The sequence below is a fragment of the Apteryx mantelli genome, chromosome 17, assembly GCF_036417845.1.
Source record: "Apteryx mantelli isolate bAptMan1 chromosome 17, bAptMan1.hap1, whole genome shotgun sequence".
Classification (NCBI taxonomy): domain Eukaryota; kingdom Metazoa; phylum Chordata; class Aves; order Apterygiformes; family Apterygidae; genus Apteryx; species Apteryx mantelli.
In genome coordinates, this window is record NC_089994.1 from 2,592,030 (window position 1) to 2,618,487 (window position 26,458).

A 26,458-nucleotide genomic window follows, 5' to 3' on the forward strand; every position below is an offset into this window, starting at 1 on the left:
CAGATGGTCTAGAAGACATGTCACTGTCATGCCTTACCCCTGGGTGAGGCTGCCAGTCACAGCTCCCTCTAGCCTCTGGGAGCTTCCTCCTTCCTGCAAGGGAGAATTAGATGCAGGACAAGCTTTAGAGAAAATAACTTGTATTGGGGAGGAACAAGGGTATCCAATCTCAAGCTGTGCCATGCTTCAGGCTGGAATAATCTATATTGGACTCCTGCTGTTTCTCTGACCCTTCAGAGACAATGAGGGCCCCCACCACAGTCTGCAGCTCTGCGTGGTAGGGATAGTGCCTTCTTGTCTTCAGCAGCCGGGGCCTTCTGCTGTGCTTGCGCAAGCGGGACACAGCCAAGCCGAGGACAAGGAGGCCTCCCACAAGGCCAGCTGCTACGAGAGCACTGCCCACAAATGCGACACTGGCCAGCAGGAGCCTCTTCACTGTGCGGCATGGTGCTGGAGGAAGAAGAGAGGTTTCAGAGATTGCACTGAGGAGGATGGAATTGCACCTCCTAGGCTTCCTGGTCTTGGGAGGAAGCAAGTGCTCACTCCCAGGCTGAGAAGCCATCACAGCATCAAAAGCCAGAGCTCCAGACCCCTCTGAACCAGGTCAGCAGGGCATAGGGACCACAGAAGTGCAGGGCCATCTGGCCCCACAGCTCAGCAGAGCAAGGACTGTTCACGCACCTTCATACCATGGGGTTTCCTCCTTCTGCACCAGCAGAGGCCCAACCATCTTCTGATGGAACATCCCCTCTCCTGGGAACTCTGCAGCAAGGAAATGGCCCTTACAGACCTGATTGTGTCCCTGGCCTCTGCTGTGACAGCATGGTGTGGCCCAAAGCCCCTCTAGCTCAAGTGTGTGAGAGATGCTCCCTCCTAATGGCCTGGGGCTCCCAGAGGGGGAGAGCACCCTCCACCTGGGGGCTGCAGTAAGCTGGTCCTGCACAGGTCTTCAGGGATTTGCTCCCTATCCAGGAGGCTGTGCCCAGGCTTGGACCCCCAAATCACCCTGCTATGGCTTGGCAGAAGCCCCAACTGCTTAGAGCCTTGCAGGGTTTCAGCTAGCCTTGGCTGAGCAAGTTATCACCGTGGAGAAGCCACCAGCACCCATGGACCAAGATCCCCCAGCCAGGATGTGCCCACACAAAGCACCAGAGGTGACAGCCCAGGGCAGGTACCTGGCAGCTCTCTGGGGAGGGCATCACCAGCAGGGCAGTGGGTGTCACAGCAGTCACACAGGGAGCTCTGGGAAGGGTCTTCTGCATTGTGCCAGCTGCAAGTGGAAAGGGGGAGCTAAGGAGTCTCATGCTCCATCCTCCATCCCTCGGACCCATGCAGTGCAGGTCCTCCAGCCCTCAGCTGCCCAAGTGGGCAAAGATTCTCCCCCCCCCCCCCCAGGGCTCTGGAAAGCACCTTCCCACTTCATCTGCACCTAGAGGGACCTGTGGTTGTGCTGCCCAGCTACTGTGGGAGGAGTGGCAGCACTGAAAGCAAGATGGGGAGCTCAGTCCCTGGAAGGGAGCCCTATGACTTTCTTGGCGCCTGTGCCCAAAGCATCCTTGGGTGCTCTGGTACTTGCTCAGGTGCTGAGAGCAGGCAGGGAACCCCCCTGCAGAGGCCAAGCTTACCTGGCAGAGGCATCGCTGTAGTAGCAGGATTTCCGGCCTTGTCTCTGGGCAGTCCAGGTGCTCCAGGCAGCAAGCAGGCAGTGCAGGTAGACCTGCCAAGGTACCCAGCCCATCCTCAGAGGCAGCACAGGGCCCAGCCAAAGCACCACCATGGGGCAGCAAATTGCATGTGCGGAAGGTCGTATGGGTCACACAAAGCCTTGGTTAGCTAAACCAAAGCCCTGCTTTGAGCTGCAGCCTTCTTTGGGGGCTTTCTGCTTTGTGCACCTCCATGTCCTTCCTCTTATGCCCACCTTTCCCATCCCTGCAGGGAACAGGAACAGCTGGGGGGGGGGAAGCAGGAGGGACCCAGGAGGAACAGTGCTTTGGGATCCCCAGAGTGCCCCAGCAGAACCTCTCCCCTGTCACTGAGTTTCCCCCCTGCACCCTGGCCTCACCTCTTCTTTGGGCTCATCGCCCAGCATGAAGGCCGGGATGGTGAACTGGAGGGCAGACTCCTCTCTCCGGTGCCAGACAACGCTCCCCAACTTCTGGGCATGCAGACACCTGGAGAGGAGACCAAAGACCCGGGAGCAACCCAGGGACATCTCTGGGGCTGACTCCAGGCTCTGCCCTAGACATACCTTCCCAGCAGAGGTGGGGGCAGAAGCTCTCACAGGAGAGGGCAGACCAAGGGGCAGATCCACAGCCCTGCGTGGGGGTGTCTCAACCCTGCAGCTAGGGGAACAGTTGGTCACAGCCCACTCACCCCTGTCCCTGTCCCCATCCCCATGCAGTACACCCCTCCTTGCACAGGCACTGACCCCTGGTTGTTCACAACCACGTAGATCCTCCTGGAACGGCCCAGGTGCTTTGAGTCTGTCCCATAGCATTCGTCCACGTAGATCTTCGGGGAGATGCCAGCACTGAACTCAACCCTGGCCTCCACAAAGATGGGAGAGCCTGGGATGAACACCTGGGGCTTCTTCATGGCACTGGAGTCCCCTGATAGAGACATGGGCTGGGCTCAATGCTACAGCTCTGGACCTGCTCCACTCTGGACTGGGATGTGGGACAGACTTCCCCCCCACCAGCATCGCTGCTTCCACTCCTGCAAGACAGGTGTCCACCTGCAGGTACGTTATTTTGGGGCCCACCGCACGGGCAAGCCCTTGCTCCTAGAAGCCAAAGAGCTGTGCTGGCTCTGTACCCTGTACTCTGGTTTCCCTTCCTGCTCTCCAGGGCTACAGCCCTTTCCTGGTCATCCTCCTCCTGAGGAGCTCACAAGGACCACATCGACCATCAGGCTGGCGAGGGGCAGCCAAGCGCTTTTCCCTGCCAAAAAGCCTGGTCATGGTGTTAAGCATGTGATGGAGAACACCTCCAGGTACCACTGTTCAAAGCCCTACACCATCTGCAACCCTGCAGATAGCCAAATGCCAGTGATGGTCCTGCAGGGATGGCCACCTTCACCTGGAGGGTCTCTAGCACTGAAACCACCCAAGAGAAAGCACCAGCTGCTGGCAGGTGGCCTCTGATCTTCCCCCCCTTCCCTGGGGAAGCCTTGGCTGGCCCCATCCTGGGTTCTCATCCCCAGAGCCAGTGGCCCAAGGCAGGACCCACCAGAGCGCTCTCCATCCAGCAGCCTCAGGGTGAAGTTCAACCTCAGCTCCTCTGAATGGAGGCGAGCATGAGTCTCTGCCAGGGGAGGGCCAGGCACTGTGGCACCAGCCGGCACAGGAGCAGCCCTTGGCTCCACACTGGAAGATGCTGCAGGAGCTGCTGCCATGGGAGGGGAGGACACCAAAACAGCTGGAGTCATCGTGGTCTCTGCAGTAAGAGGGGAAGAGTTTGGCTAACATGACTAAGAGGAGGCACTGAGCATGCAGTGGCCCAAGCAGCAGATCCCAGGCACAGCAAGGATGCCCGGGTCTGATCCCCCGGGACTCAGAGCAGAGCACCTGGCCTGCAGCTTCCCAGCCTGCCAAGCAGCAGCTACTTTGGGCAATGCTTTGCTTGCAGCAGCCCCTCTTAGCCCCACAGAGATGGGCAGCCACAGCATGAGGAGTGCAGAGCACCCAGGAGGCTGCTGAGGGACAGCACAGTGGGGTGATGCCCAGAGACCCCAGCTGGAGGAGGAGGATGTGGTACTGCCCAAAGGTCTCCACAACCTGCCCAAAAGGCAGGGTTGAACTGCCCTCAGGCACTCCCAGCACCCCAAGCAGCTGCTGGCACCAAGCACCCTTGGGAGCAGACAGGCCACACCATAAGCATCCCTCTGGCACCAGGACCCCAGCTGGGGTTGGGGATGGACCTGGAGCCACTCACATGGCAGGGCAGATGGGACAGCATCTCTGATAGCCACATGAGTGACTCCAGTTCCCCCATTCATACTGGGCCCTTGGAGAAACACCCTAAGAAGGGTCAGGGGCACAGGGAGCTCAGGGCAAGTCCCATTGCTCCAAATCCACATCACTAGAGCGCAGGGTCTTTTTCAGGAAACTCATCTCTGGCCAGAAGACTTGCACAAGCAGGGTCTGGGGAGGATAAGGAGAGCCCATGCAGTGCACCCACCACCCTCCTGCACCCAGCTGCTGGAGTGCCACCACTCATCCCTCCCAGAGGGACTGGGGGAGGCAGCCAGAGCCATGCCACAGGGGTCCCCATCCCAGCCCCACTCACCTGCCACCCCCAGCACAGCCCCACACACCAGCACAAACCAGCAAGGCCCCATCCTTGCAGGGGAAATCCTCTAGGCCCCACACCTGGGGGCCTTTAAAGAGCCAGGCATTGGGTGCAAATAAGGCCCAGGTGGGTGCTGCCAGCCTCGGGGCAGCTCAGGCTGCCCCAGAGGAGGCTCTACCAGCCCAGGCCCTCTTGCACTCAAGGCGATAAGCTGGCAAATTTGCAAGCCCCATGGCAGATCCGTGAGCCATGGGGATGGGGGAGGCCAGGGTGTCCCCTTGTCCCTTTCGGGAGCCCTCTCTGAGGCTGAGTCTGGCCCTGCTGTGGTGGCAATGGAGCAATGTCCCTCTCCTGTGCCACGCTTGGGTGGTCCGTGCAGGCCTCCAAGGGTCCCGGACCCCCTCGGTATGCAGGGTTGCTCCCGTCCCCTGTGGACGCACTGTGGGAACGTGGCCCTGCAAGCCTGTGCCGCCTGCTTCAGCACTGGCTGACGGGGCGTTTCGCTCTTGGATGTGGACTTTTTTTTTGTTTTTGATTTGCTTAATCTTCTCCGTGTTAAAATATAGCTGTGAACCGCAGGAAGTAGGAGCAGAGCCCAAAGCACACTGATGTTGGTCGTGCAGTCGCTGAGGCTATCAGAGGGTTTCCGGTGTCACAGGAAGGATGATGCCACATTTCTTTAAAACCAGTTGTGGTTACCAGGGACTTGCGGGGGCCTTCTCCATGCACCACTCAGGAGACAATTTTAGCCGAGATATTGCAGCGCCCACGTAGGACCCTGAGTACAATTCCCTGAATGGGGACCGTGGGGCCAGGGAAGGCTTGTTTCAAATCCACTTTCCCTTCTCCAAGCAGCTGGGAAGGGTGCTCCTGCCCATCACTAAACATGCCTGTGTGAGCTAGGATAGTGCCAAGGTGCAAGCATTTAGGGCCAGGATTTTGCAAGGTTAATTCCCTGGGGAAACTGCCTTGATTTTGGGGACCGGTGTGCCACCAGCACCCCTGCCCAAGCGATTTAATAAAGGTATTGCTGCTTCCCACCTGCTGCTGGAGCAGGTGAAGCCAGGCTGCTTTGCTGAGGGGCAGGGGGAGGCCAGCACAGACGGTACCAGTGCTGGGCTTGCAGCCTGTCGAGCCCACAGAAACATCTGCAGGACTGTTAGCCCGGCATGGAGCATTTCCATGTTTCCCTAACTTAGAAATCAGATGCCACTCAACTCCAGCCCCGGCAGTGGGACTGGTGCACTCCTGCCATCCTGGGGTCCCGACCGGGTTGCAGCACAAGTCTCCTGGTTGTCCCCTGTCTTGTTGCTTGGCTCAGCCTTTTTTGGGGTCCTGGCAGCCACAAGGGCCCACCCTGGCCCCCCAGCACATGCTGGCAGCAGCAGGATGGCTGCACCATGCTCCTTCGTGGCTCTTTGCTCCTGCCTAGCCCCAGGGGCTTGCTCCTAGCTGCTCTCCAAGACCAGTGGCACGAGCAGCCCAGCCAGGGTAGCGAAGCAGTCACGGCCAGGATAGAGACCTGAACCTCAGCCATAGCTCCTGGCTGTCTCAGATGGCCTAAAATCCCCAGCACAGCCCCCTTGACACCTGCATCCACCCAGCTCTCCTACCCTCCAAAAATGCAAGCATTGGGAGGATAAGGGCTGAACCCACAGGGTGCTCAGCTGTTTTCTCCTGTCTAGGAGAGACCCCAATATGGCAGGAGCAGCTGCACCCCGCAAAGCACCTCCAGGGCCTCTCCCTGCTGCAGGCAACCCATCCATGTCATAGGTCTCTTGCCCCCAACCTGGTTTTGGCAGGGACACAAAGCAGAGCCCGTTATGTGGTGGACAGCCTGCACCAGGCAAGTGGAGGGCAGTGACTTGCTGCATTGCCATGTTTGTAATTGAACCACAGCCACTTCACACATGCTTGCCCTCAGGAACTGCTGCCACATTTCAGCATGCCTCATTGCAGCCATTAGGGGAAAGCTGCAGAGGGCAAGGGAAGGAGCTGCTCAGCATTGCCAGCCAGAGTGCATGGGGCAGTAAAGAGGCACCATGCCAGCCTGTGGGCAGCTGTGGCCAATATGCAGCAAGTGTTATACCATATAGGACCTGCAGGCAGCCGAGACAGGCTCAGCCCTGCAGCTGGTGCAACCCTGCAGCACCCCTCTTCCAAGGGAGCACTTCAGCAGCAGAGCTAGGGGCTGGCAGGGTCAGGCCAGCCCCCAGGCTTGGAATCTGCTGCCCCCCAGCACCCACCCTGCTGCATCCCTCTGCACTTGAGGCATTTACACACACACAGGGTCCAAATGTGGGAAGAGTTTAATAGGATTTGTCTGACATCATCCTTGGCACTGAACACAGACAAGTGATGCTGGTCTGGTCCCAGACCAGAGCACCCAGCACTGCAGTACCCACAGCCAGCAGAGGAGGGATACCTATGCACATGAGCCAGCAGTCAGACCCCACCTCCCCCTGCGAGAAAAGGAGCAGAGCATCTTGTTTGTCTGGACATTTGTTTTTCCACCCCCTCCCTGACACCCACCTCTGGCAGGGCCCTGGTACCCAGAGGGGGCCAGTGACTGGGATGAGCATAGCAGAAGCTGGGATTTCAGCTCCTGCTCCCAGTACAACTATGCAGGAGATGGCTGCTGTCACCCCCTGCCCTGTGACCCTGCTGAGGCAGGACCCCCCCCCCCCCCCCCAGCCTCCATGACTGTCCACTGCAGCAGGGCTGGTGGGGTTCCTCATGGTGCTGCCAAGCCCTGGAGCTGGGCCTGCACTTTGAGGGGCCCAATGAGGAAAGCGTGTGCAAGCCAGTCTTCATCCAGCACGCCTGTGAAAGGAGAAAGCCCTCCGTTGGGGTATGGGAAGTGAACTCTGACTCCTTGGAGCCAGGTCCTGCCTCCCCCACAAGCTCTGGCCTAGTCCCCATTCCTAGGGCTGCCTCACCATGTCCATGGCCTCAAGCCCACATGCCATCCCCAGCACAGCTTTGCCACAACTGCTTCAGCTCCAGGATGATCAGAGAAGGTGGCACCAGCCATGACGACCTGAGGAGTCCCTGCACCCCAGGACACTCTTTGTTGCCTCCCATGGGGTTCAGGTGGGGTGGGCAGAGAGGGGGCACTCCAGGCATTCCCAACCCATGGGAATGCAGCAAGGCTCATCCTCACCTTCCCAGGCTGCTAAGGGGTCCTCATCATGTAGGTCTCTCCTGGCCCGAGAGCTGGTACCAGAGCAGTGGTGGTCACAGCAGTCGCACACAGAGCTTGCAGAGGGCTCATCCAGGAGCTCCCACCTAGGAGGCAGCACAGGGACCATTAGTGAGACGCTGCTGTGCCCAGCATGGAGCAGCCAGAGACCTGTGCATGTCACAGGAGACCCCATGGATGGTGAGAACCTTGGGGAGATGCTCCAGGCACCACATCCCCAGTACCTGCCTCATGTTCCTGGACAGCATCACAAGCAGTTGAGAGGTGGTGGCCTCAGTGGCAGGGCAGGGACAGTTCCCTGCACCTCCTGGCACTGCAGCTGTCACCCACTACCAGGAACAAGTAGTGTGGAGAGAGCTGGCAGCTCTGCTTCAGCCTGACCATTTGGGACTCACTTCCACACTGGTACAGCCATTCTTGTTGCTTCAGAGAGTGTGTTGGATGGAGAAAAGCAAGTGCTGTTACAAGCCCCAGATGCTGTTCATGAGAATGGGGTGAACTCCACCAGTGGCAGAGCTCAGGGGCTCTGCAGAAGCACAGGCAAGTTAGTGCTACCTGGGACAGCCATACAAGAAAGGCCAAGCAAGAGGCTCTGGCCGATTACCTTCTCGGGGGCCAGCATCTCCCACAGGTCCATACCTGCCAGTATCCCTGTGAAATGAACAGGCCTTCCTGGTGACATCCGCATGCAGCTCAGGGTCCCACACAAGCACTTGGCAGTGGAGGTAGATCTGCAAGGGAAGAGGTGAGGACATGTCCAGACATCCCACTCGCAAACTGGAGGTCTTGTTCCCCGCAGGGATAGGCAGAGACCAGGACTAAGTCCAGCCCTGCTGTAGCCACAACTGGTAGCTGCAGGTGTGAGGAGCATCTCAGCTTGGGGCTGCTGGCTCAGGGGTCTGGTGCTCCACAGGAGACATAGGACTCTTACCAGCCATGCTCAAAATGGCAAGGAAATCCAGGGATGAGTGTTGCCACCTTCCCTCATGGCAGCCAGCTTTTCAGCAGGAATACCAAAGTCTCCTTGCTGTAGCTCCAAGAGCCAACACTAGTCTTCAAACTCCCTCAGACTTTTTCCAGATCCAGCTTGTTTACTCACATCAGAGCCTGCACCAACAAACTCGAAGGCCTGCAAGGAGAGCTGGAGAACTTCAGGGGTTGCTCTTGGCAAGTAGTAGGAGTTTGCCACCTTACCCTCCACAAGGCACCTGGAACCAGAGAGCCTGGTTAGTCCCTGCAATCACCATAGCCATCATGCTCTGCTTGTCTCCCACCTCCTGTGGTTTGGAGCCATGCCACTGGCACTCCCTTGAACTATGTCCATGCTGGGCTTTCAGAGCTGCTCAGCTGTCCCAACAAGTTCCCTTTGACCCTGGCCTCACTACAAATCAACCTGCAGCATACAATGCTTAGACCTTCATGACCACTCACCCATGATTTGTGATGATAGTGTAGTTCCTCTGGGACTTGTGCAGCTCTGGGATTGCAGTGGCCACACACTCATCCACAAAGATCTGCAGAGGCTGGTGAAAGTGCCTTTCCACAGCAAACACAAGTTGGATCTGAGAGCCCAGCAGGAAGACTGGCGGGTCTGATGGGGCACCAACATCTGCTGTCAGTAAGCACATGAGTTAAGACTTGTTTGAACAAGTACTGGCAGATGGCTTGCTCTAGTACAGCATGAGAGGTCTCCATCTGCTTGGTGTCCTTCTAAGGTTCCCTGTTAATTTGAGGCTGGGGAGGGCATGCTGAAGAGATTCCCCACTAACACCTTTTGAGGAGAGAGATACTTCCCAACCCACACAGGGCAGCCTGGTAACCATCCCTGTTTCTCTTGGGGAAGATGCATCCCTGACCTAGGGTAAAGGGGGCTCGCACACCCCAATAGATATTTTAACAAGGCCAGTCATCTGCAAGTGTGAGGCCCTGGAGGAAGCCACTAAGACACTTGGGTCTTGAGGAATCTGCTAGAAGTGCCTGGTCCAAGTGCCAAGTGCTGGGCACAGCCTGGCTGGTGAAGCACTGCTGTGGCCAGGAGGAACCCTCTTACCATTCAGCAGGGCCACTGAGAACAGCAGCACACCCGAGGCGGAGAGCTGGCCCCTGACCAGGGCTGCCTTCACTGGAGACAGATGGCTTCCCCTAGGAGAGGCATCTCATTAGCAGAGAGTGTATGCCACATCCCTGCTCCCTGTCTCTGGCCAGCTGGGCCCAAGAGATCTGCCTGTGCCTCCCCAGAACCCCTTCCCAGCTCTCAGCTTCCGTGCCCAACCCAAAGGGTGTCTTTGGGGCCTTTCCCCTCCTTGGTCACATCCCAGAGCCAGGGCCTTGCAGCAGGGCTATTCTCCATGTGCACAGTGCAGAGGTCCCAGCTGCTGCCTGGGTGGCACCAATGGGAGGATGAGGCACCCAGGAGCCAGGCAGCCCAGCCTCAGTGCCGAGGACCTGCCCGCTTACCCACGGCCGGTGCAGCTGATCCTCTCAACAAACGGGCTGGAATAGTAGCTGTCCCTGCCATAGGGCGGCCAGTATCGCAGGTCAGCAAAGTGCTCCACCATGTCCCCAGACACCTGCAGGCAGCAGGGACAGCAGAGGTCAGCACATCCCTTGGTCTCCCCTTCTCCGCTGGGTGGGTTTCACCACTGCATGGTCACATCTCCCCAGGATGGCATCCTGGGAAGGCTCATCCCCACCAAGCAGGCAGTTTGGGACCAGCCAGGATGCACACCAGCTGCCTGTGTGACCTGCAAAGATGTCTGAAGCCATCCAGGACTTGTCCTTCCTGGACACCTGGCCTGTGGTCCTGGGCTGGTGGCCTCAGTGTGGGCCCAAACCACAAAGGACTTCCTCTGGGGTCAGGACAGAAAGTCTCCACAGCCAGAGGAGCATATTTCTTCTCCAGCCCCTCTGAGAGTATCCCTCCTTGACCCCCAGAGAGCACAGCCACTTCAGGGGCATCCAAGCAACACCATGCTTCACTCACCGAAGGGTCCTGACTCACCAGGCAGGAGAAGCCACAGTCCTTCATCTTGTACTGGAAGTGCAGGAGACCCTGTTGGCTGTTGACAGCAGAGGGGGGGCAGCTGCCCAAGTGCAGTGACCGCAGGTCCAGCATGAGCCCATGCCCCTCAGGGTCCCACCGCACAGTCAGGTGAATGCTGGCTCCATTGCACCCGTAAGAGACCAAGCCAGGGGGTGCTGGGAAGAAGGGAGCACAGTGACACATATGTCTCTAGAGATGCCCCCAATAACCTCCTGCACCTCCCCAGCATCTCCAGGCATTGGATTTTCTGAGCTTGACAGACACCCCAAAAGAGAGAGAGAGGAAAAAAAAAAAAAGGGGTCCAGTGGCAGGGAAGCCAGAGCCATGCCAAACAGGGCCCACCCAACACCCCTTGGGGCCTCAAAACACCCCACAGCACTGCAAGACCCCCAGCACAGAAGTCTCCAGCCAGGTCCAGCAGGGCTGGGAACCCCAGGGCCAGGGCCAGGATCCCAGAGGACCTCCCTCACCTCTCTGGGCAGCAAGCAGCACCCCCCAGGCAGCTACCACCACCAGGCTCCCTCTCCACAGCCCCATAGCACCCAGAGCTGGAGCCCAGCCCAGCGCAGGCTATATAGGCACCTGTGCTGATTGCCCCTGGGCTCAGCCCTCCTCGTGGCAGGAGCCAGCTCAGTGCAGCAGCCTCACAGCTGTCACAAGTTACCTGGTCTCTCCTGGCAGCTGGGAGCTCCCAGCCTCCAGGAAGGGTCACCCCTGGCCCATTAGGCCTGCTGAGCCCAGGCACCCACTGGCTGGGGCTGGCTGCCTGCAAGTAGGGACACAGGGGCTGCAGCCCTGGAGAGACCGGTGCCCGCTTGGGCTTCCAAAGTGTAATGGGAAAGAACTGCAAGCCGCACAGGAAGGCCAGGAAGCAGCGGGGATCACCTGTCTCCAAGGCCCGGGGACGCAGCAGAGCAGCTTGCTGCAGCTGGAGAGCCCTGTACCAGCAGGGCTGAGTGCCAGGCACGCAGGGGGCTGTGTGCGGGGCTGCACTGGCTGGGACGCTGGGATCAGGGATGCATTTCCAGCAGAGCACCACGGATGGGGATGATGGCAGCTGCAAGGGCACCCCAGCACCATCGGCTCTGGGGGCAGGCGGGTGGCAGGGCTGGGTCCTGGTGCCCGGTGGGGGCTGGCACCGGGGGGCCTGGGGCCAGCTCCAGCAGTCCCTGTTTGCTCTCCCCTCCCCGCAGAGAAGAATGAGACCAATAGAGAGCAGCTAGATGATCCTTATATTAAAAACTGCCAAATATACAATACACTTATTTTACAAAAGTAGAATTGCTTTTTATTTCTCGTCCTTACGAACAGAGCACAACAGGACCCGCGCATGTGTCAGGGACTGTTGCTGGGGGCAGGCACCAAGGCTGCGTGGGGCCTCCCGGCTCACCGGCCGCCCCGAGGAGACCCCGCCAGCTCCATCAGCCATGTCTTGATGCCCGACGGAGGATGCTGCAGAGTGTGCGGACAGGTCATACCTGCTGCCGGGCCGCGAGGAGGCTGCTGGGGAGGCAGCCCCGTGTCAGCACAGGGCCGGGCGGCCAGCGGGGTCCCACTCCTGCTCTGGTGCCACCCTTGGCCTGCCCAGCGCGTGGGTGCCATGCTCTCATTGCCACTGCGCGCCTGCAGCATCGCCTCCTGGCCTCAGATGGGACCCATCCCTGGAGAGCCCAGCTCGGCCCACGGGCTGCTGCCTCCACTGCGCTCTGCAGGATCCAGCTTTGCCAAGGCAGAGCCCTGCTGCTTTCACTGCGCCTGGGGCCCCGGGCAGTATGCCTGAGGGTGCAGTGGGTTTCATGCTCTCCGCCGGACCATCCTGGGTCCCTGCTATGCCCGTGACGTTGCAGTGCTGCCCAACCCCAGTACTGCAGGCTGCTGTGCCCTGAGGTGGCCCCACGCTGTGTCCTGGCCCCTCGGGTGCTCATTGCTGCTGCCCGCTCCTGCCCGGTGGTGCCGGGTACCACCATCCTCCCAGTGCCCTCACCAGTTCTCACCAGACCCTGTGGTCCTCCCAGTGCATCCCCAGTAGGGACTGGCACCACAGGGCTCTCTAACTGGGATGACCAGCTGGCCTAAGAGGGGCAGAGCCAGGGTCCTGCCCGGCTGGGGGCAGCTGCCATGGGGCATGGCATCCCCAGGTGTGGGGACGCCCCACCGCCGAGGAGCTGTTGGGACCAGGGACAGATGTTCTCACACCATGACGCTGGCACCTGCCCTTCGCCCCCAGGGCCAGATCCCCCAGGCTGCTGAGCGGGAGGACCACAAGCCTGTTTATGCATGTCTGGGTTTTCAAGGTGGTTTTTACATTCTCAAAGCTCAAGTGTTGATGATGCTTAAAAATCTGCTGAGTCTTTTGGCTGGCTCTGGGTTGGTAGGATTACATGGACCAACAGGCAGGGACGGACTGAGAACATGTTGCACTCAATGCACTCGCGGAGCTGGGGCTGGGACCAGCCTGAGCAGTGTGGCAGGCTCAGGCATGGACCACCAGAATCGGGGCTTGAGAAAAACTGGCTGATTAAATGAGTCCCTCCAGTCACGCACTCAGGGTGCAGCACAGGGAAGGGCTCGGCCCCATGCGTAGCCTGCCCGGGGGTGCAGGGGGACTGCTGGCCTCCCCCGGCCCAAGGTGTCCCCAAGCCAGTGTAAATCAGTGCCAACCGCAGCTGGCAGGAAGGACTGAGGCCCGAGGGTGGGCACGAACGCAGGGTGTGCGCGTCTCTGAACAGACATGCAAACAGACCAAGCACATTCCCACCCATACGCATCTGCACCAGCCCCAGCACCGGCCCTGCTCCGGCTTGGCGAGGATCCGGCTGCCCCCAGCCCTCCCTCGGCCCCTCAGGGTTCCCGGATGCCTGCACAGCTCCCCGCACCGGCAATACCCGGCACCGAGCTTTCCCTGCACGCTGGGACAGATTCACCCTCAGCCACCGGACACATGGACTAACGCAGCCTCGTGCAGTGAGATGCTTGTGTCTGTTGTGTGACTGACTGCTCACAACCTCTCCCACACATGCACATCCTTCAGCATCGTGCAATACTGACATGTACTGGCCCCATGGTTACTGCTATGCTTGTTCACTGTAATGCACAGGTCTCTCACACACATGCACACACACATGCACACACACGTGCACAGCCTTTCCCCTGAATATGCAAGGCAACAGCCGGAGCCTCGTGGGCCCCATGACCATCACCTAACACACTGATGTGTGCTGGAGTCCGAGTAGCGTGAGTGAAGCCAACGCATCTCCCCTTGAGCTCACCGCCCTTGCAGACTGTGCCATGTCCACACACACACAGCCAACAACGCACACTCTTGCTTCCCTGTGCGACCTATGGTGTGTCACCTCTGGTGACACGGTGACTGGTCCCCTGTTCTCGCTGTGATGAGGAGATGACAGGGGACCCGTCCGTCACAAATACTGCCTCCAGCACTCCTGCGTGGAAGGAAGAAATAGATTCTCTTGGAAAGAAAAACCCCTACAATCCTTGAAGACCCTGTCACCGGCAGTGATATCCTACGACCTGGTCTTGCTCCCAAGGCCTGCCCATGGGTGCTACGGGCCATGGGTGCGACCCGCAGCCTGTCACAGTGGTGCTCTGCAAGCTCTTCCTCTGCTCTGCTCCACTTTCCCTGCTGGGAGCACCTGGCTGAAGAGGCTGAGCCAGCGAGGGGGCCGCGGACAGCCACACGGACAAGCAGCAGACCCTTTCCAGGCTCCTTTCCAGGTGGGACTCCAAATGAAGGTCACAGAGGCCTGTGCAAGGTCTACCTTGCTTGGGTGCCCAGGTCTCCAGGGAGGAGGACTGCATTCCCCGCAGGAGCCTCAAGCCAGTTCTGCTCATGTCCAACCAAAAGATATCATGAAGTAAGAAAAATGAAAGCACCTGGTTCTTTCCTTGGGTGGGGAGGGAAAGGCTGGCTGCCTTTCCCTGCCTACCACTTCAGGAAGTCTCTCACGCGACTCCACAGCTTGGTGATCCAGAGGTTGACCCCTAGGTCAGTCAGGTACTGGATTTCGGGTGTCAGCATCTTGCGGCACAGCTTCCGGTGCTTCTTGTTGATCTTCTTCTTCAAGTTGTAGCCCAGGATGGACTTTTCCCCCAGTGGCTGCCAAGGCTGCATGGAGGACTCCTGGATGGCACTGGCATCCACAGGGTGACCCCCATCAATGCAGATACTTTTCATCTTCTCGTTCTCTCGCTGTAGCTCCGCCACATCCTTTGCCATTCGCTCCCTCCCATAGATATCCACCTTATGCCAGAAAGTGGCATTAAAATAGCGATAGAGTTTGGCGTCAATGAGGTTCCAAGAAGTAGCCTTCTCATAGAGCTCAGGTGTCAGCCTGGAGACAGTGGAATCCTTCCGGGCATTGAGCTTGAAGTAGAGGATGTCTTCCAGCTCCCAACACAGCAGGTCCTTCAGCAGCACCAGGGACTCATCAAAGTACTCGAGCAACATGACAAGGTGGAAGCGCTGATCTATCTCTTGGAAGTACTGCTCCACAAGTGGGCTATTGGCATTCATGTTGTTGTCGTAGCCCAAGTCAAAAAAAAGGAGGTTCTGGAGGTAGTGAGCATTGAACCCATTAGGGTCATAGTAATGCCAGGGGTCCCGGAGGAACTCTGCCAGCTTGTCCTCCCCTGTCAGCTTCCAGGTGAGGGGGACGACTCGCCCGAAGTAGTGGAAAGAGGACTCAAAGAGGTAGGCAGGGTCCCGCAGTACCGTTAAGAAGATAGTGTCAGCTGGCAGGAGTTTGCGCACCTCATCGTAGTGGAAGCGCATGTGGTTGCAGATGATGTTGAAGCACATACCTGGCTGGTAGTGCTGCACCTGGCTCCGCTCAAAGTAGGAGGGATAGTAGAAGTCATTGCGGCCATTGGGGAAGGCAAATTTGAGGCGATGCTTCTCTCCGAAGCGGAAGAGGATGTTGAGGATGGTGCTACTAGCTGTCTTGTGTGTCTTCATGAACATAATGTCCATCTTGGGTAGGCAGCCTTGTCTTGGAGAGCCGCGTGTGCCATTTGCCTCCACTGGCACCTTGGCCTGGGCCGGGTAGGAGGAGCAGGAATAGGGGATAGGGATCCTGGTGGAGAGAAAAGACAGGACACCTCAGTGAGGCTGGTTTGGCCCCCCAGTCCAACCACCACAAAGGCTCTGCAAATTTCTTTTCCAAAGGAGCTTGGCACTGGGGAAGGGTGCTTGGCTCACAGCCCTGGGGAGAAGGCTGCTCTGCTGCTTTTTATGGCCCACAGCGCCAGAGCCAGCCCTGATCACACTTCCCCAGGGGCCCAATGTTGACCAGCAGCCAGCTATCCTGGTGGAGAGGTGCCCGGCTTTTGGCAGAAACTTCCTTCTTTGGGGATGCACTGGAGCATCCTGCTGAAGATCCTGTTCAGCTCCTCGCACTGGCATGGCTGCCTGTAGGGAACTGAAGGGGCTCACTGCATGATAACATCCCCCTGAGCAGCCCCTGAACGGGAGCACCTCAGCAAGCAGTGAGACGTGCACACCACACAGATGCCCTCTGAGGCCCTCGACCAACCAATGCCCCAAGAGTTGGTGCCCTTTGGTACCAAGCCCCTCGCCTTCAGCCACAACCCCGCTCTGGCCAGCAGCTCTGAGTCGTCAAACCAAACTCATTCACTGGCCAAGAGTCCCAGCCATGTCCAGCCACCAAGAAAGGGTCATTACAAGGATCAGCAGGGACTTCACTGGGGTTAGTCCCCATTTCCACCAATGCAGCCCAAGCAGAAGGGGTCCCTTCCCTCCAGGTAGCTAGGGTGGACACCATGCTGGAAGGCACTGCAGCATCTCTCCTCCCTTCCCAGATCCAGGCTGCGGAGAGCAGCAAGCACCAGCGGGACCAGGACCCTTTCCACTGCAGTCACTTTATCCAGCTTCACCCTGCAGTCAGCACCACCAAGCACCAGCACAGCAGTGGCTGGGGCAGCCACAGTGCAGAGTCTGTTAAGTTGCACATTTTTACACTGGGCTTCCTGCAGGAATGACTTTGCAGACAGGACCTGCTAAGGTTTTTGCAAGAGCAAATGCAAAGAGCATTGAACTTACCTGTCATCACCTTTGTATGAGGCAGTATTATACATGTGACAATGTTTCTGTCATGGTTTTGGAGGACAAACCCTAGTTAAAGACTGTCTATATAACTGGCTTATTAAGCCCAACTATACAAATTTATACTGGATGCTTGGGAATGTGTTGTCAGGCCATGGAAAGCTGCTGCCCCTCTGCCTAGCCACGATCTAAGCAGGCACCCTGTTGGGATCCAGCAGGTTGTCCTAGGGGACAAGACCTCCTTTGCACATCCCGCCCTGGAGCAATTGTCCTCTCTCCAACTGGCTCCAGGCTGTTCAGCAGTGGGTGGATGGTGGGGAGCCCCGGGCCGTGCGCAGGTCATGCACTCACTCTGTCATGCTGACTTGCAGGGGTGGGATGGCATAGGAGTAGAGCAGCAACATGAAGCTGGTCAGGAGTGTTCCCAGGACAAGCCCCTTACACATGGACCTCCAGGGCTTCCCATGGTGCAACATCGTGGTCACCTGCAAATGCCAGAGAGGAGAGCCATTAGCAAAGCAGGCAGCTGAGGGAGGGAAGATGGAGAGATGGACAGAATGTGGGAAAAAGTGGAGAATAAAGGAACCATGTAAGACACAACTGTAAGTCAAATGACACCCAAATAAGGCCATCACACAGGGGGATCATGCTGCTGTGGAAGGTCCCAGGAAGCATCACAGGGGACACGGAGGTGCTGGGCACTCCTGGGAGAGGAGAACAATCGACAAGCATGTTCCCAGCTACTGGCAAGGCTGGATTCATGGCTGAGGAGTGGCAGCTCTGCTCGCACTGTGACATTCTTGCATGTGTTTAAAAAGGCAAGAGCAATCCCCTTGCAAAAACCAAAAGCATGAGGCTGGAATTAGGGTGGGAGAAACGAGCAGCTCCTTAAAGGGATTCAACAGGTAGCAGAGCAAAGGCAGGCTTCGACCAGGGCCAATATTACTATCAGTCTAGAGCCTATATAGGAGAATATCGGAGGCAGACACCTCAGCTCAAGCCACGGATATTTGGTGATTAGTCATGGAAGAACTGAGGTTAGAAGGCACCTCTGCAGGTCTCTGGTCCAACCTCCAGCTCTGAGCAGGGCCAACTTCAAAGCTAGATCAGGTTGCTCAGGGCCTTATCTAGCCACAGTTTGAATATCTCTGGCTGCAGAGCGGGGAATCCTCTCTCACAGAGCACCAGCATCTTCCTCCACGCACCAAAGAATTACCAGCAGGGGTCAGGAGCTTTCCAAAGGTAATTGTAAGGAGAACATTTCAATGAAGTTGGTGTTGGATTAACACAGGAGCAGTTCAGCTCTGCTCCAGGAATCCAGAACAAAGCACTGGGATTTTTCACTGTGCAGCATGGTTTTGAAGGGGTAACCCCAAATGATCGAGCAAATCTGCAGTATTTTAAGGATTTCCCCTCCTCTGGACTTTTCCCTTTGAATCATCAGTCTTTTATGCCACTCTGGCATGAAAGCAGATGTTGAAGGGCAACACTCCCAAGGGCTGGGAATGATGAGCTCATGCCACTCTGGGAATAACCCAGCCCTGGCACATCGTGACTCTCCGCAGGCTCCTGCCACAAATGGGCCAGATCCTGCACACACCTGAGCAGGTCCAATCGCCCCGCACACAGGGGACACCCTCAGCACCCCCACATGCACAAGTGCTCTGGCATGATGGCGTGCAGCTGTGCAAACACACTCCCCAGTGCCCATACACAAACACATATGCACATGCATACATGCACACACCTATGTGCACGCACAAAGGCACAAATGCACATGCTTATATATCTGCATGCAAACATACATACACACGTAGGCACATGCATGCATACACACAGAGGGACACATGCACACATACATCCATGCACATGCATACCCACACATCTGTGCACACACTTACACATGCACATACAGAGACCTACACACACACATTCACATGCACACAGACACACAGATACATTCATCCATGCATACTCATGCATACACATGCACATGCAGGGACACAAACACACATGCCTGCAGACTCATGAATGTGCACACACACACACACACCTATGCACACTCATGCATGCACACACACACAGAGGGACACAGACATGCACACTCATCTATACACACTCATGCACGCTCACAAATACACAGGGACACTCATAAACATGTACACAGATCTATGCACATGCATGCATATGCACACACATCCATTCACACACTTGCATGCACACACAGTGACGCACACAGATGCAAAGACTCCCCTGACCCTGCATGCAGGCAGCCCCCTCCCCGCTCCCGTGGGAGCACCCCATGCCAGCGACCCCCCCCCACCTGGCATCCTCCCTGATGCTGCCCTCCTCCTCGCAGCCCCTGGAGCAGCCCACCGACAGGAGGGCCCTGAGGCATCCCGGCACCTGCCTGGCTGCCGGCACAGCCCGTGACGTCCGCTCGCTGCCAGCCCACGGTGCAGGAGGCCTGACTGGTGCAGCGTGCTGCTGCCTAAGCCTGGAGCTGCTCTCCTAGTGTGTGAGCCACTGCATTGCAGCAGGGCTGTCCTCTGTGGCAGGACAAGGAGAGGTGCTGCTCGGGGTCCCCAGCTGGGGCTGCTGGAGTGTGTGGGGGCCGCTGCTGGGCTCACAGCAGCTGCCAGGCCGCCGAGGCTGAGCCAGGGCAGGCAGCCCAGTGCCCGCGGGGCTCTGAGCAGGGATCAGCTCGCGGCAGCCAGCAGCGCCCCTGAAAAAGCCGAGCTGGAAGGCAAAGCTAAGAGCTGGAGGCAGCAGTCCCATGTTTGCAGCCCTGTTGCTCTGTGTTTATGGAGTGTGGGGCCAGCTTTGCCCATATGCCTCAGAGGAGCCCCAGCCCCCCCTTGCCTCCTTTGGAGGAAAGCATGGAACAGCCGGAGCGGAGCAGAGAGGGTCCTGGCTACCCCCCCCCGCCCCCGTCCCCAGCACACCGTGGCCCGCCAAAGTTTTCTCCTGCACCTCCTCAGCTACCACACATCCTCTGCACATCATTGCCTATAGCCGCGGCTGCCCGTGCTCCTTGCTGCCATCTGAATAATGTGTGGTACAAATAAACCACCAGCCCTCCACCTCCAGCAGGACTGTTGCGCCCCTAGAGCCTCATGTCCAGCCACCCTGGCTCAGAAAGCTGTGTTTTCCAGGCTCTACATCTCCCCCAAACCCCAATGCAGCAAAGACCTTCCTAGGATTTCTAAGATAAAAACAAGCAGAAATGCTACCCGACCAACGCCAGCTTGCAGGCGGCTTCCTCCACCACGGCGGCTGGCCCTGGCACCGTTGCTTGCAGCGCGTGCCGGCAGCTGCCCGGCGAGGGGAGCCCCAGCCCGGCCGTGCCTGCTGTGTGCCCCGAGCCTCCTGGTCCGTCCTGCCTCCCCCTTTTCTCCTTCCTGGTCGGCGGTGGAGGGCAGTGAGCCGAGCACCCCGTGCTGCTGGCTTGTATTGTGCAGCTGAGCTTTCCATCTCCATGAATAATGAATAGGAAGCGAAAGCGGAGCCCGAGGCCGAAGCCGGTGGCTGGCAGCAGTGCGCCCTCACCCTCGACACCCAACACCGCAGCCCCGCGGCGCCCAAGGCTGCCCCAGAGCAAGCGCCGGGAACCTGATAGGGACAGCGGTGGGGGCACCCGACGGCAGCTGGCGCCGCAGGGCCACTCTGCCGGGGCCAGCGCTCCCCAGCGCTCTGTCTCCTCTGCCCTTCCTGGCACGGCCCCAGCGGCACTGGCAGCCAGGCTCTCTCCCAGTGGCAAGAGCAGGCTCTGGCCATCGGGAACATGTGGCAGGCGTTGCTGGGATGCAAAAGGCCTCTCAGATGGGCTGTGGTCAGGGTCTGGATTTACATCATGTCCCCGTCCGGCAGCACCATAAGCTCTGAGATCCTAGCAGCCGGGTGGGACATGCACCACCACCAAGGGCTCTGCAGGGATTTCGGTCTGAAGGTGCCAGCATGACCTGGAAAAGAGGAGGTTTGCCTGGAGGAAACCACAAGTCTCAAAGTGCTTAATGCAGAAAACCAAGCAGCAAGTGCTAAGTGCTGTGAGAGGCACCATCCGCATGCGCAGGTGCTGCTAGATGAGAGGGAAGCCCTGAAGAGGCTTGGGCTGCTGGTGCCCTGGGAACCAGTGGCTTAATGCAGCTGGTGGAAAGCAGAGAAGGCCCCTGCCGATCTTGTCTAAAACAGTGAGGTTTGGCACAGTTTCCAAGCCCCTCTCTCCTCTGAGACAGGGTCTCCAAGCCAGGTTCTTGGCACATCTGTGTTTCTCCTGCCTCCCCAGCAGGGCAGCAAGGAGGAAGATGGTGCAAGCCGGGATATTGCTGCTTCTGGGCCTTGTTGCTGAAACGCAGTGGTCAGCGCTTCCACCGCAGGCACTACAGCCCAGCCCGGCTCCCGAGTCCCTGTTGCCACTAAGTCTGCAAAGCTGATGCTGGAAGCGCAGGCAACACTGAGCCTGGCGAGAGGGGCTGCTACACAGCCCTTCTCCAGGCAGGACACGTTGGGTTTCCAATCCGCCCTTTGGCACGTAAGGTGCGTGATGCCGAGAGGGAAGCCGGGCGGACGCTAACCCACCCCTCAGCATCCCATCTCGCTCCCGGCTACCCGTTTGCCTGAGGTGCTGCCACGCACGTGGCGCGTGGCGCCCAGCTTCCCGGCAGCAGCAAAGCTGGGGTGCGCGACCCCTCCGCTGGGATCCAGACCCATTCTCGCTCTGGCGGCTCTGCATGCTAACCCGGATGCGGTATCGGCAGGGGTCTGGCCCTGTCTGCAGTGATGCTGATCGGATGTCCAACTCGACCCAGGCTGGCACTTCTGGGGTGCTTCTTGCAAACAATTCCCAACCCAGTTACTCTATTGACTTTGCCTTAAGTGAGTGGTTTAATTATTAATAGCCCAGGAGTAGAAATGCAGAGATTGAGGCTTTTTTCCTGCTGCTCCCGTTAGCATAGGGCAGCAGTGGCGCCAGCCTTTGTCCAGCCAGTCGAAATTTCCAGCCGGAGCCTAGCAGTCCCCTCCACAGGGAGAGGACACGTCCTCGCCGGCCATTTCCCCCCGCAGGCAGCATGGCCCCACGGTGGCTCCCACATCCCTCGGGCAGCCCCATCCGCCCAGAAACGCTCCCTGGCCCCTGCCCCACATCCCAGCAGCTCTGCCCGAAAGCCCGATCCCCAGTACCCAGCGTGAGGGGACCCACAGCTGGATGCTTCCCCCCTCGTGGCCATACTCCAGGCTCCTTGCTGGGTCTCCCTTATACAGGCAATTTGCTTTGTGGCCAAACTTTTAGAGGCACAATACTCCCGTGGCACGTCCACCCCCCCATTGCTGCTTTCGCCTCCTGCCCCCCAGCTATCCCCCTGCACAGACTCCCTTGCTCATGTGCACAGTTTCCTTTGCAGTCCACGGCATGGGCCAGGCCGCTGTGCACACCCCTGGGCACACAAATACCCCATATCTCCGTGAAAGTACAGGCATTTCCTCCCTGGGGCGCAAACACCCGCAGCCATGTGCCCCCTCGCACCCTGCTCCATGCAGCAAATCCCTCCAGCTCCCCTGCACTGGTGCGCACACACTCACACATGCTGCAGCTTTTAATGTCCCCCTCCGGTGAACATCACCTTTTTCTTTGCTTAAGCTGCTCTCTGCAAACCTTCCCCTTCCTCTTCTCCGCTCTCCAGGGTGCAGGGGGACCAGGCGGTGCAGGGAGATGCTGCTCCGACATGGAATAAGCTCTCCCTGGGCAGCTCCCCCAAGCGCTGGCTCCTACAAAGCAGCCTGTGCGTCCCTAGCAGTCGCTGCCCTGCTCTCTATGCCATCCCAAGGATACCAGGCCAGATCACCAGCCCGGGGGAGAAAAAAAAAAAAAATCAAAAAAAAAAAAAAAAATCTCCCTTTATAGTGCTGCCAGCGGGGGCCGATAATCTTGCTCTCTCCTCCTAGGTGTGGAGCTGCAGCGAAACACTCCCCCGGCTCCCGAGGGTAGACGGTCCAGGCCTCGGGCTCTCGCTGCCACCCTCGCTGGCTCCCTGTCTCCGTCTCTCCTCCCACTTCAGGCAGCACAGAGGACTCATTCACCCCGCTCCCTTCCAGTGCCGGGAACAACGGAGCCATTTGTATCCATCTGCAGCCCCGACATCAAGGGGGACATTGTCACCGAGCGCCGTGCACTCTTTCCGAAGCAACCCTGCAAAGCGCAGCAAAATCCAGTGCTGCCCCAGTGCTGCGGCACCCAGCACCCCCGGGAGCCCCGTGGACCGGGAGCCCCGGCACAAGCCGGCTGCGGGCCTGGGCTGGCAGGGACCAAACGGGCGCCCTTGGCGGCATCAGCGAGCAGGCAGCGCTGGGCAGCGCGGGATGCCTTAGGCAGCTGAGATTTCCCTGTAAACACTGAGCGGGAAGTTAAATAGAGGCTGAAGCGGTGCCAGCCTGCGGGGCCAGGAGCGGGAGGCAGGAAGTGCTGCTGGGTGGTTGCTCACTATCAGGGAGCCGCTCATCAGGAAAAGTTGCCTGCTTCCCGGGAGTCATCTGGGGCCTGGCCAGATGCGGCCCCTGGGGATGTCGCACGGAGCCCAGCAGGGAGCCAGCACCTCTCCTCCCGCCACGGCCCCTGGGGGATGAGCTCTTCCCAAGCCACACGCTTCAGTCCCCCTCCTGCACGCCTGCAACTTGGGCTCAAGGTAGGGCTTCTGTCTCCACACAAGTTCACCTCTGGGTCTAAAACATACCGCTCTAGCTACGACTCTGCACACGACCCAACCAACTTCTCCGCAGCCCCGGCCCTTGGTGAAAGGCTTGGGAAGTGGGCATCTTGTGGCAAGGCCCTGATGTGCCACATCAGGTCCTCCCTCTCGTTCCCGCAGCCTCCTGTATCCACCCCAACACTTACTTCCTGGTGCCCGCTCTATCTAATTGGCTTTTATGGCCTTAATCACAGCAATATTTCTGCTCCTTTGCTCTCTAATCATGCTGGCCAGAGCTCACCAGCTCCTTCCTCAGCCCTCAGCAAGTCGCTGCACTATTTTTCGCCGCCGTGAGCTGCCAGGAGTTTGCCTTCGCCAATGCCCTCTTCCCCGTGGTCCTGCATGTTGGCTGTGCTGTTGCACAGGGGAAGGGCGCTTTGCAGTGTCTCTGCCCACCAGCCCCATGCCCAGCTTGGCCATTGGCCTCGCGCTTCAACCCTCGGCAGCAAAAGCCAAAGCTTGCAGGGAGAACAATGGAGAGAGAACATCAAAACCGCCTCGTTTAGCCCCAAGCACTGAAGTGCAGCATCTCCTGCCCTACGGTGCTGCCCGACAGAAGCAGAGCTCTCCCTGTCCTGGCTCGTGCCCCTGCCTTGCCCCAGGCAGCTCTCTGTCCCCTTGGGGACCATCCTGTCCCCCCGGTGACTGAGTCAGGCCTGGGGGGATGCTGAGCCTTGAGACTTGGGGCTGCGGCTCCCACCATCACCCCAGCCTCCCGGGACTGGAGGAAGGGTGGTTCGTGTCTGCCGGAGGGGCCCGAGGGGGCGAGGTGGGCAGGACTCTCTCCTGGCATGGTCACCTGACCTGGAGCCGGGGCTCTCTCCAAGGGGCATGAAGACAGCGTTTTGTTCGGCGGAAACAAACCGCTCCTGTGCTGGCAGCCCCTCGTGGGGCTCGGCACCCAAGGCGGCCCATGGCTCCTTTGTTCCCAGCGGGCAGCGTCACCGGAGCTGCGGAGGGAAGCTCGCAAGTGCCGTTTCCGTCCGGAGTGGCCCCCTGCTCCCGTCCTCCTGGGCTGCTAACACATCACCCCACCCTCGGGCCAGAATAGGAGCCATTGTGCACCCGGACACGGCCCTGGTTCTTTCCCATCGGCCTCAAAGACAGCTTTCTACTGTTAAAGGCAATGATGGCTCCACGGGCTGCCCTGGGGCTTGCGGCACCATACCCCAGTCCGGCTGAGGGGTCCAAGTGAGCGGTGGCTGTGCCGGTGGCCAGTGCCCCGTGACTTGTGCCACAGTGTAACAGCAGGGCACCACTTGGCCATGCGCGGCACCTACAAAAGTCTTTGCCCATGCAGGCCACGCGTCCCTCACTGGCCAGTACTCTCTTGGGGATGAATGCCCTTAGGTTTTTGCAGGCTTCCTAGCACACTTTATGGACCTCATTTCACACCTTTGCATCCCAAAGGAGCCTACGTAACTCTGTCCCCACCCCATAGACACAACCAGGGTCATTACCAGGGCAGACATGCTGTGGGGAGCACAGGTTGAGCAGAGAGGCTCACGTCTGCGAGCTCCAACACAGATCCTGTGTCTCACAGCTGGGACAAGGTCTCAGCACAGGGAGTCCCCAAAAGCCCAACCACAATGTTGTCAGACACTGGGTCTTTGAGCCTCTGATGGTGTTCTGGGCTTATTCCCCAAGAGTGCTTGGGGCTGTCTTGCTGAGCTCAGGGCGGACGGGCAGTTATTGCCTCACTGTAGCCAGCCACGCTCTTGGGGCACATCATGTCCTGCCTCCGTGGGACCTGCCTCCCACCTCCTTCTCACCACAGAGTTAATCTGTGCAGCTCACCAGCACAGCGTAGCACCGAGGTCATACCCATGCCAGAGCTCAAGAACAAGAAAAGCAAGAATATTCTCCATCTTAACAAAAAGAGTCTGTCCTGCTTCCAAGTGTGATGCAGGCACTAACTGCTGGACTGAAAAGTCACTTCCCTCCTGGGACACAACTGCCTGGCATGGGAGGTCAACCTCTGGCTTGGGCCAAAGCAGAGGCATCCCCAACTCCAGATGGCACTGGAAGATGGGATCCATTCAGGCTACCTCAGGCACCCAAAAATTTAAGTCTAAGTCTGTGCCAGTCATCTTAGGCTCCCTGCAGGCAGTGGAGAGAAACGGGCACCTCCACAAATGGCTGCCCCCAACCTAACACAGGAGAGAGGAGCAAGCAAGCGTGCAAACAAGCACTCCCAGAAGATGCCGCTCCCTGCAACACGCCGAGAAGGAATGAAAAGCAACCAGCTCCAATGCACACACCTGCCCTTGGGGCTGGCAGACTCCCACCTGTAGCTCGAGCCCGCAGTCCCCCAGCTCATGCTCCAGCCTTTGCCTGTGCCAGCTGCAGCAGCCCCCCACGCTCTGCCCAGCGCTGGAATGGGAGGAATTCCAGGCACATGCCAGCCCCGGCTCTGCCTGCAGTGCTTTATTCATCCCCAGGCACGGGGGGGGCTCAGCCAGTCTGCACACACCGCTGTGGTATTTCTGATCAGATTGGCAGGCCACCACCCTTCCACCTCCTCCCCTCCAAGGCTCGGGAGGGAGCAGCCTGCGGAGCTGAGTGCCGGAGGGCTTCAGGGACGAGCACGGAGCTTCAGCTCACCAGTAAAAGAGCAAAATCTGCTCTGTCCAGCTCATGGCAGCACTCTGCTGCTTTGGAGGAAGCTGGGCATTTGCTGTGCCAGGTATCACTGCCCTTCAGCCCCCCCCTAGGGTCAGCTCTAGGTGGCAAAAGTCTGATTAAATGTACTCCAGCCCAGCAGAGCAGGGAGCGCTGCTGTGGGGCACTGCTGTTTGTCTTCAATATTTAACCATGCCACAGGTATGCTTCTAGCAAAGAGAGGGCTCTTCATCAGAGCACTCTCTGCCCTCCTGAAAAAAGTGCTACCCTCTCTGCTGGGATCAGGACAGGCTACTTAGCTCTGCTCAGCAGTAGTGTAATGTCTAACCATGTGGCATGAGAACGGCAGCTCCATACTTGCCCCCGGCGCGATCCAGTTTGGAGAAGCAGAAAGAACAGGAGCAATTTACTTAGTTACCTTTGTACTACCCCTTTCAGCAAAACTCTCAAGGGCAGACGGGGGGGACTCTCCGGGCT

The 26,458-nt window shown here is 58.5% G+C and overlaps 2 protein-coding genes across 2 annotated transcripts; both read right to left on the reverse strand.

Moving 5' to 3' along the window:
- Nucleotides 1–7,023: 7,023 nt before the first annotated feature.
- On the reverse strand, nucleotides 7,024–11,071 carry LOC136993578 (zona pellucida sperm-binding protein 3-like). Its single transcript, XM_067307320.1, has 9 exons — nucleotides 11,005–11,071; nucleotides 10,475–10,689; nucleotides 9,949–10,061; nucleotides 9,542–9,633; nucleotides 8,923–9,103; nucleotides 8,591–8,699; nucleotides 8,131–8,222; nucleotides 7,453–7,577; nucleotides 7,024–7,112 (listed from the first exon to the last, which is right to left on the reverse strand). The coding sequence occupies exons 1-9, from the start codon at nucleotides 11,069–11,071 to the stop codon at nucleotides 7,024–7,026; spliced, it is 1,083 nt and encodes a 360-aa protein (XP_067163421.1).
- Nucleotides 11,072–11,826: 755 nt separating this feature from the next.
- GAL3ST1 (galactose-3-O-sulfotransferase 1) lies at nucleotides 11,827–17,092 on the reverse strand. The gene is made up of 2 exons (XM_013954795.2): nucleotides 16,968–17,092; nucleotides 11,827–15,627 (listed from the first exon to the last, which is right to left on the reverse strand). The coding sequence occupies exons 1-2, from the start codon at nucleotides 17,090–17,092 to the stop codon at nucleotides 14,478–14,480; spliced, it is 1,275 nt and encodes a 424-aa protein (XP_013810249.2). The 3' UTR covers nucleotides 11,827–14,477.
- Nucleotides 17,093–26,458: the final 9,366 nt, after the last annotated feature.

Coding starts and splice junctions, on each gene's coding strand:
- LOC136993578 (XM_067307320.1), bottom strand. CDS start 11,071: ATGGGGCTGTGGAGAGGGAGCCTGGTGGTGGTAGCTGCCTGGGGGGTG. Junction 9,634..9,948: donor ATCAGCTGCACCGGCCGTGG/GTAAGCGGGCAG, acceptor TGCCTCTCCTAG/GGGAAGCCATCTGTCTCCAG. Junction 8,700..8,922: donor ACTATCATCACAAATCATGG/GTGAGTGGTCAT, acceptor CTCTGGTTCCAG/GTGCCTTGTGGAGGGTAAGG.
- GAL3ST1 (XM_013954795.2), bottom strand. CDS start 17,092: ATGTTGCACCATGGGAAGCCCTGGAGGTCCATGTGTAAGGGGCTTGTC. Junction 15,628..16,967: donor CTGCAAGTCAGCATGACAGA/GTGAGTGCATGA, acceptor TCTCTCCACCAG/GATCCCTATCCCCTATTCCT.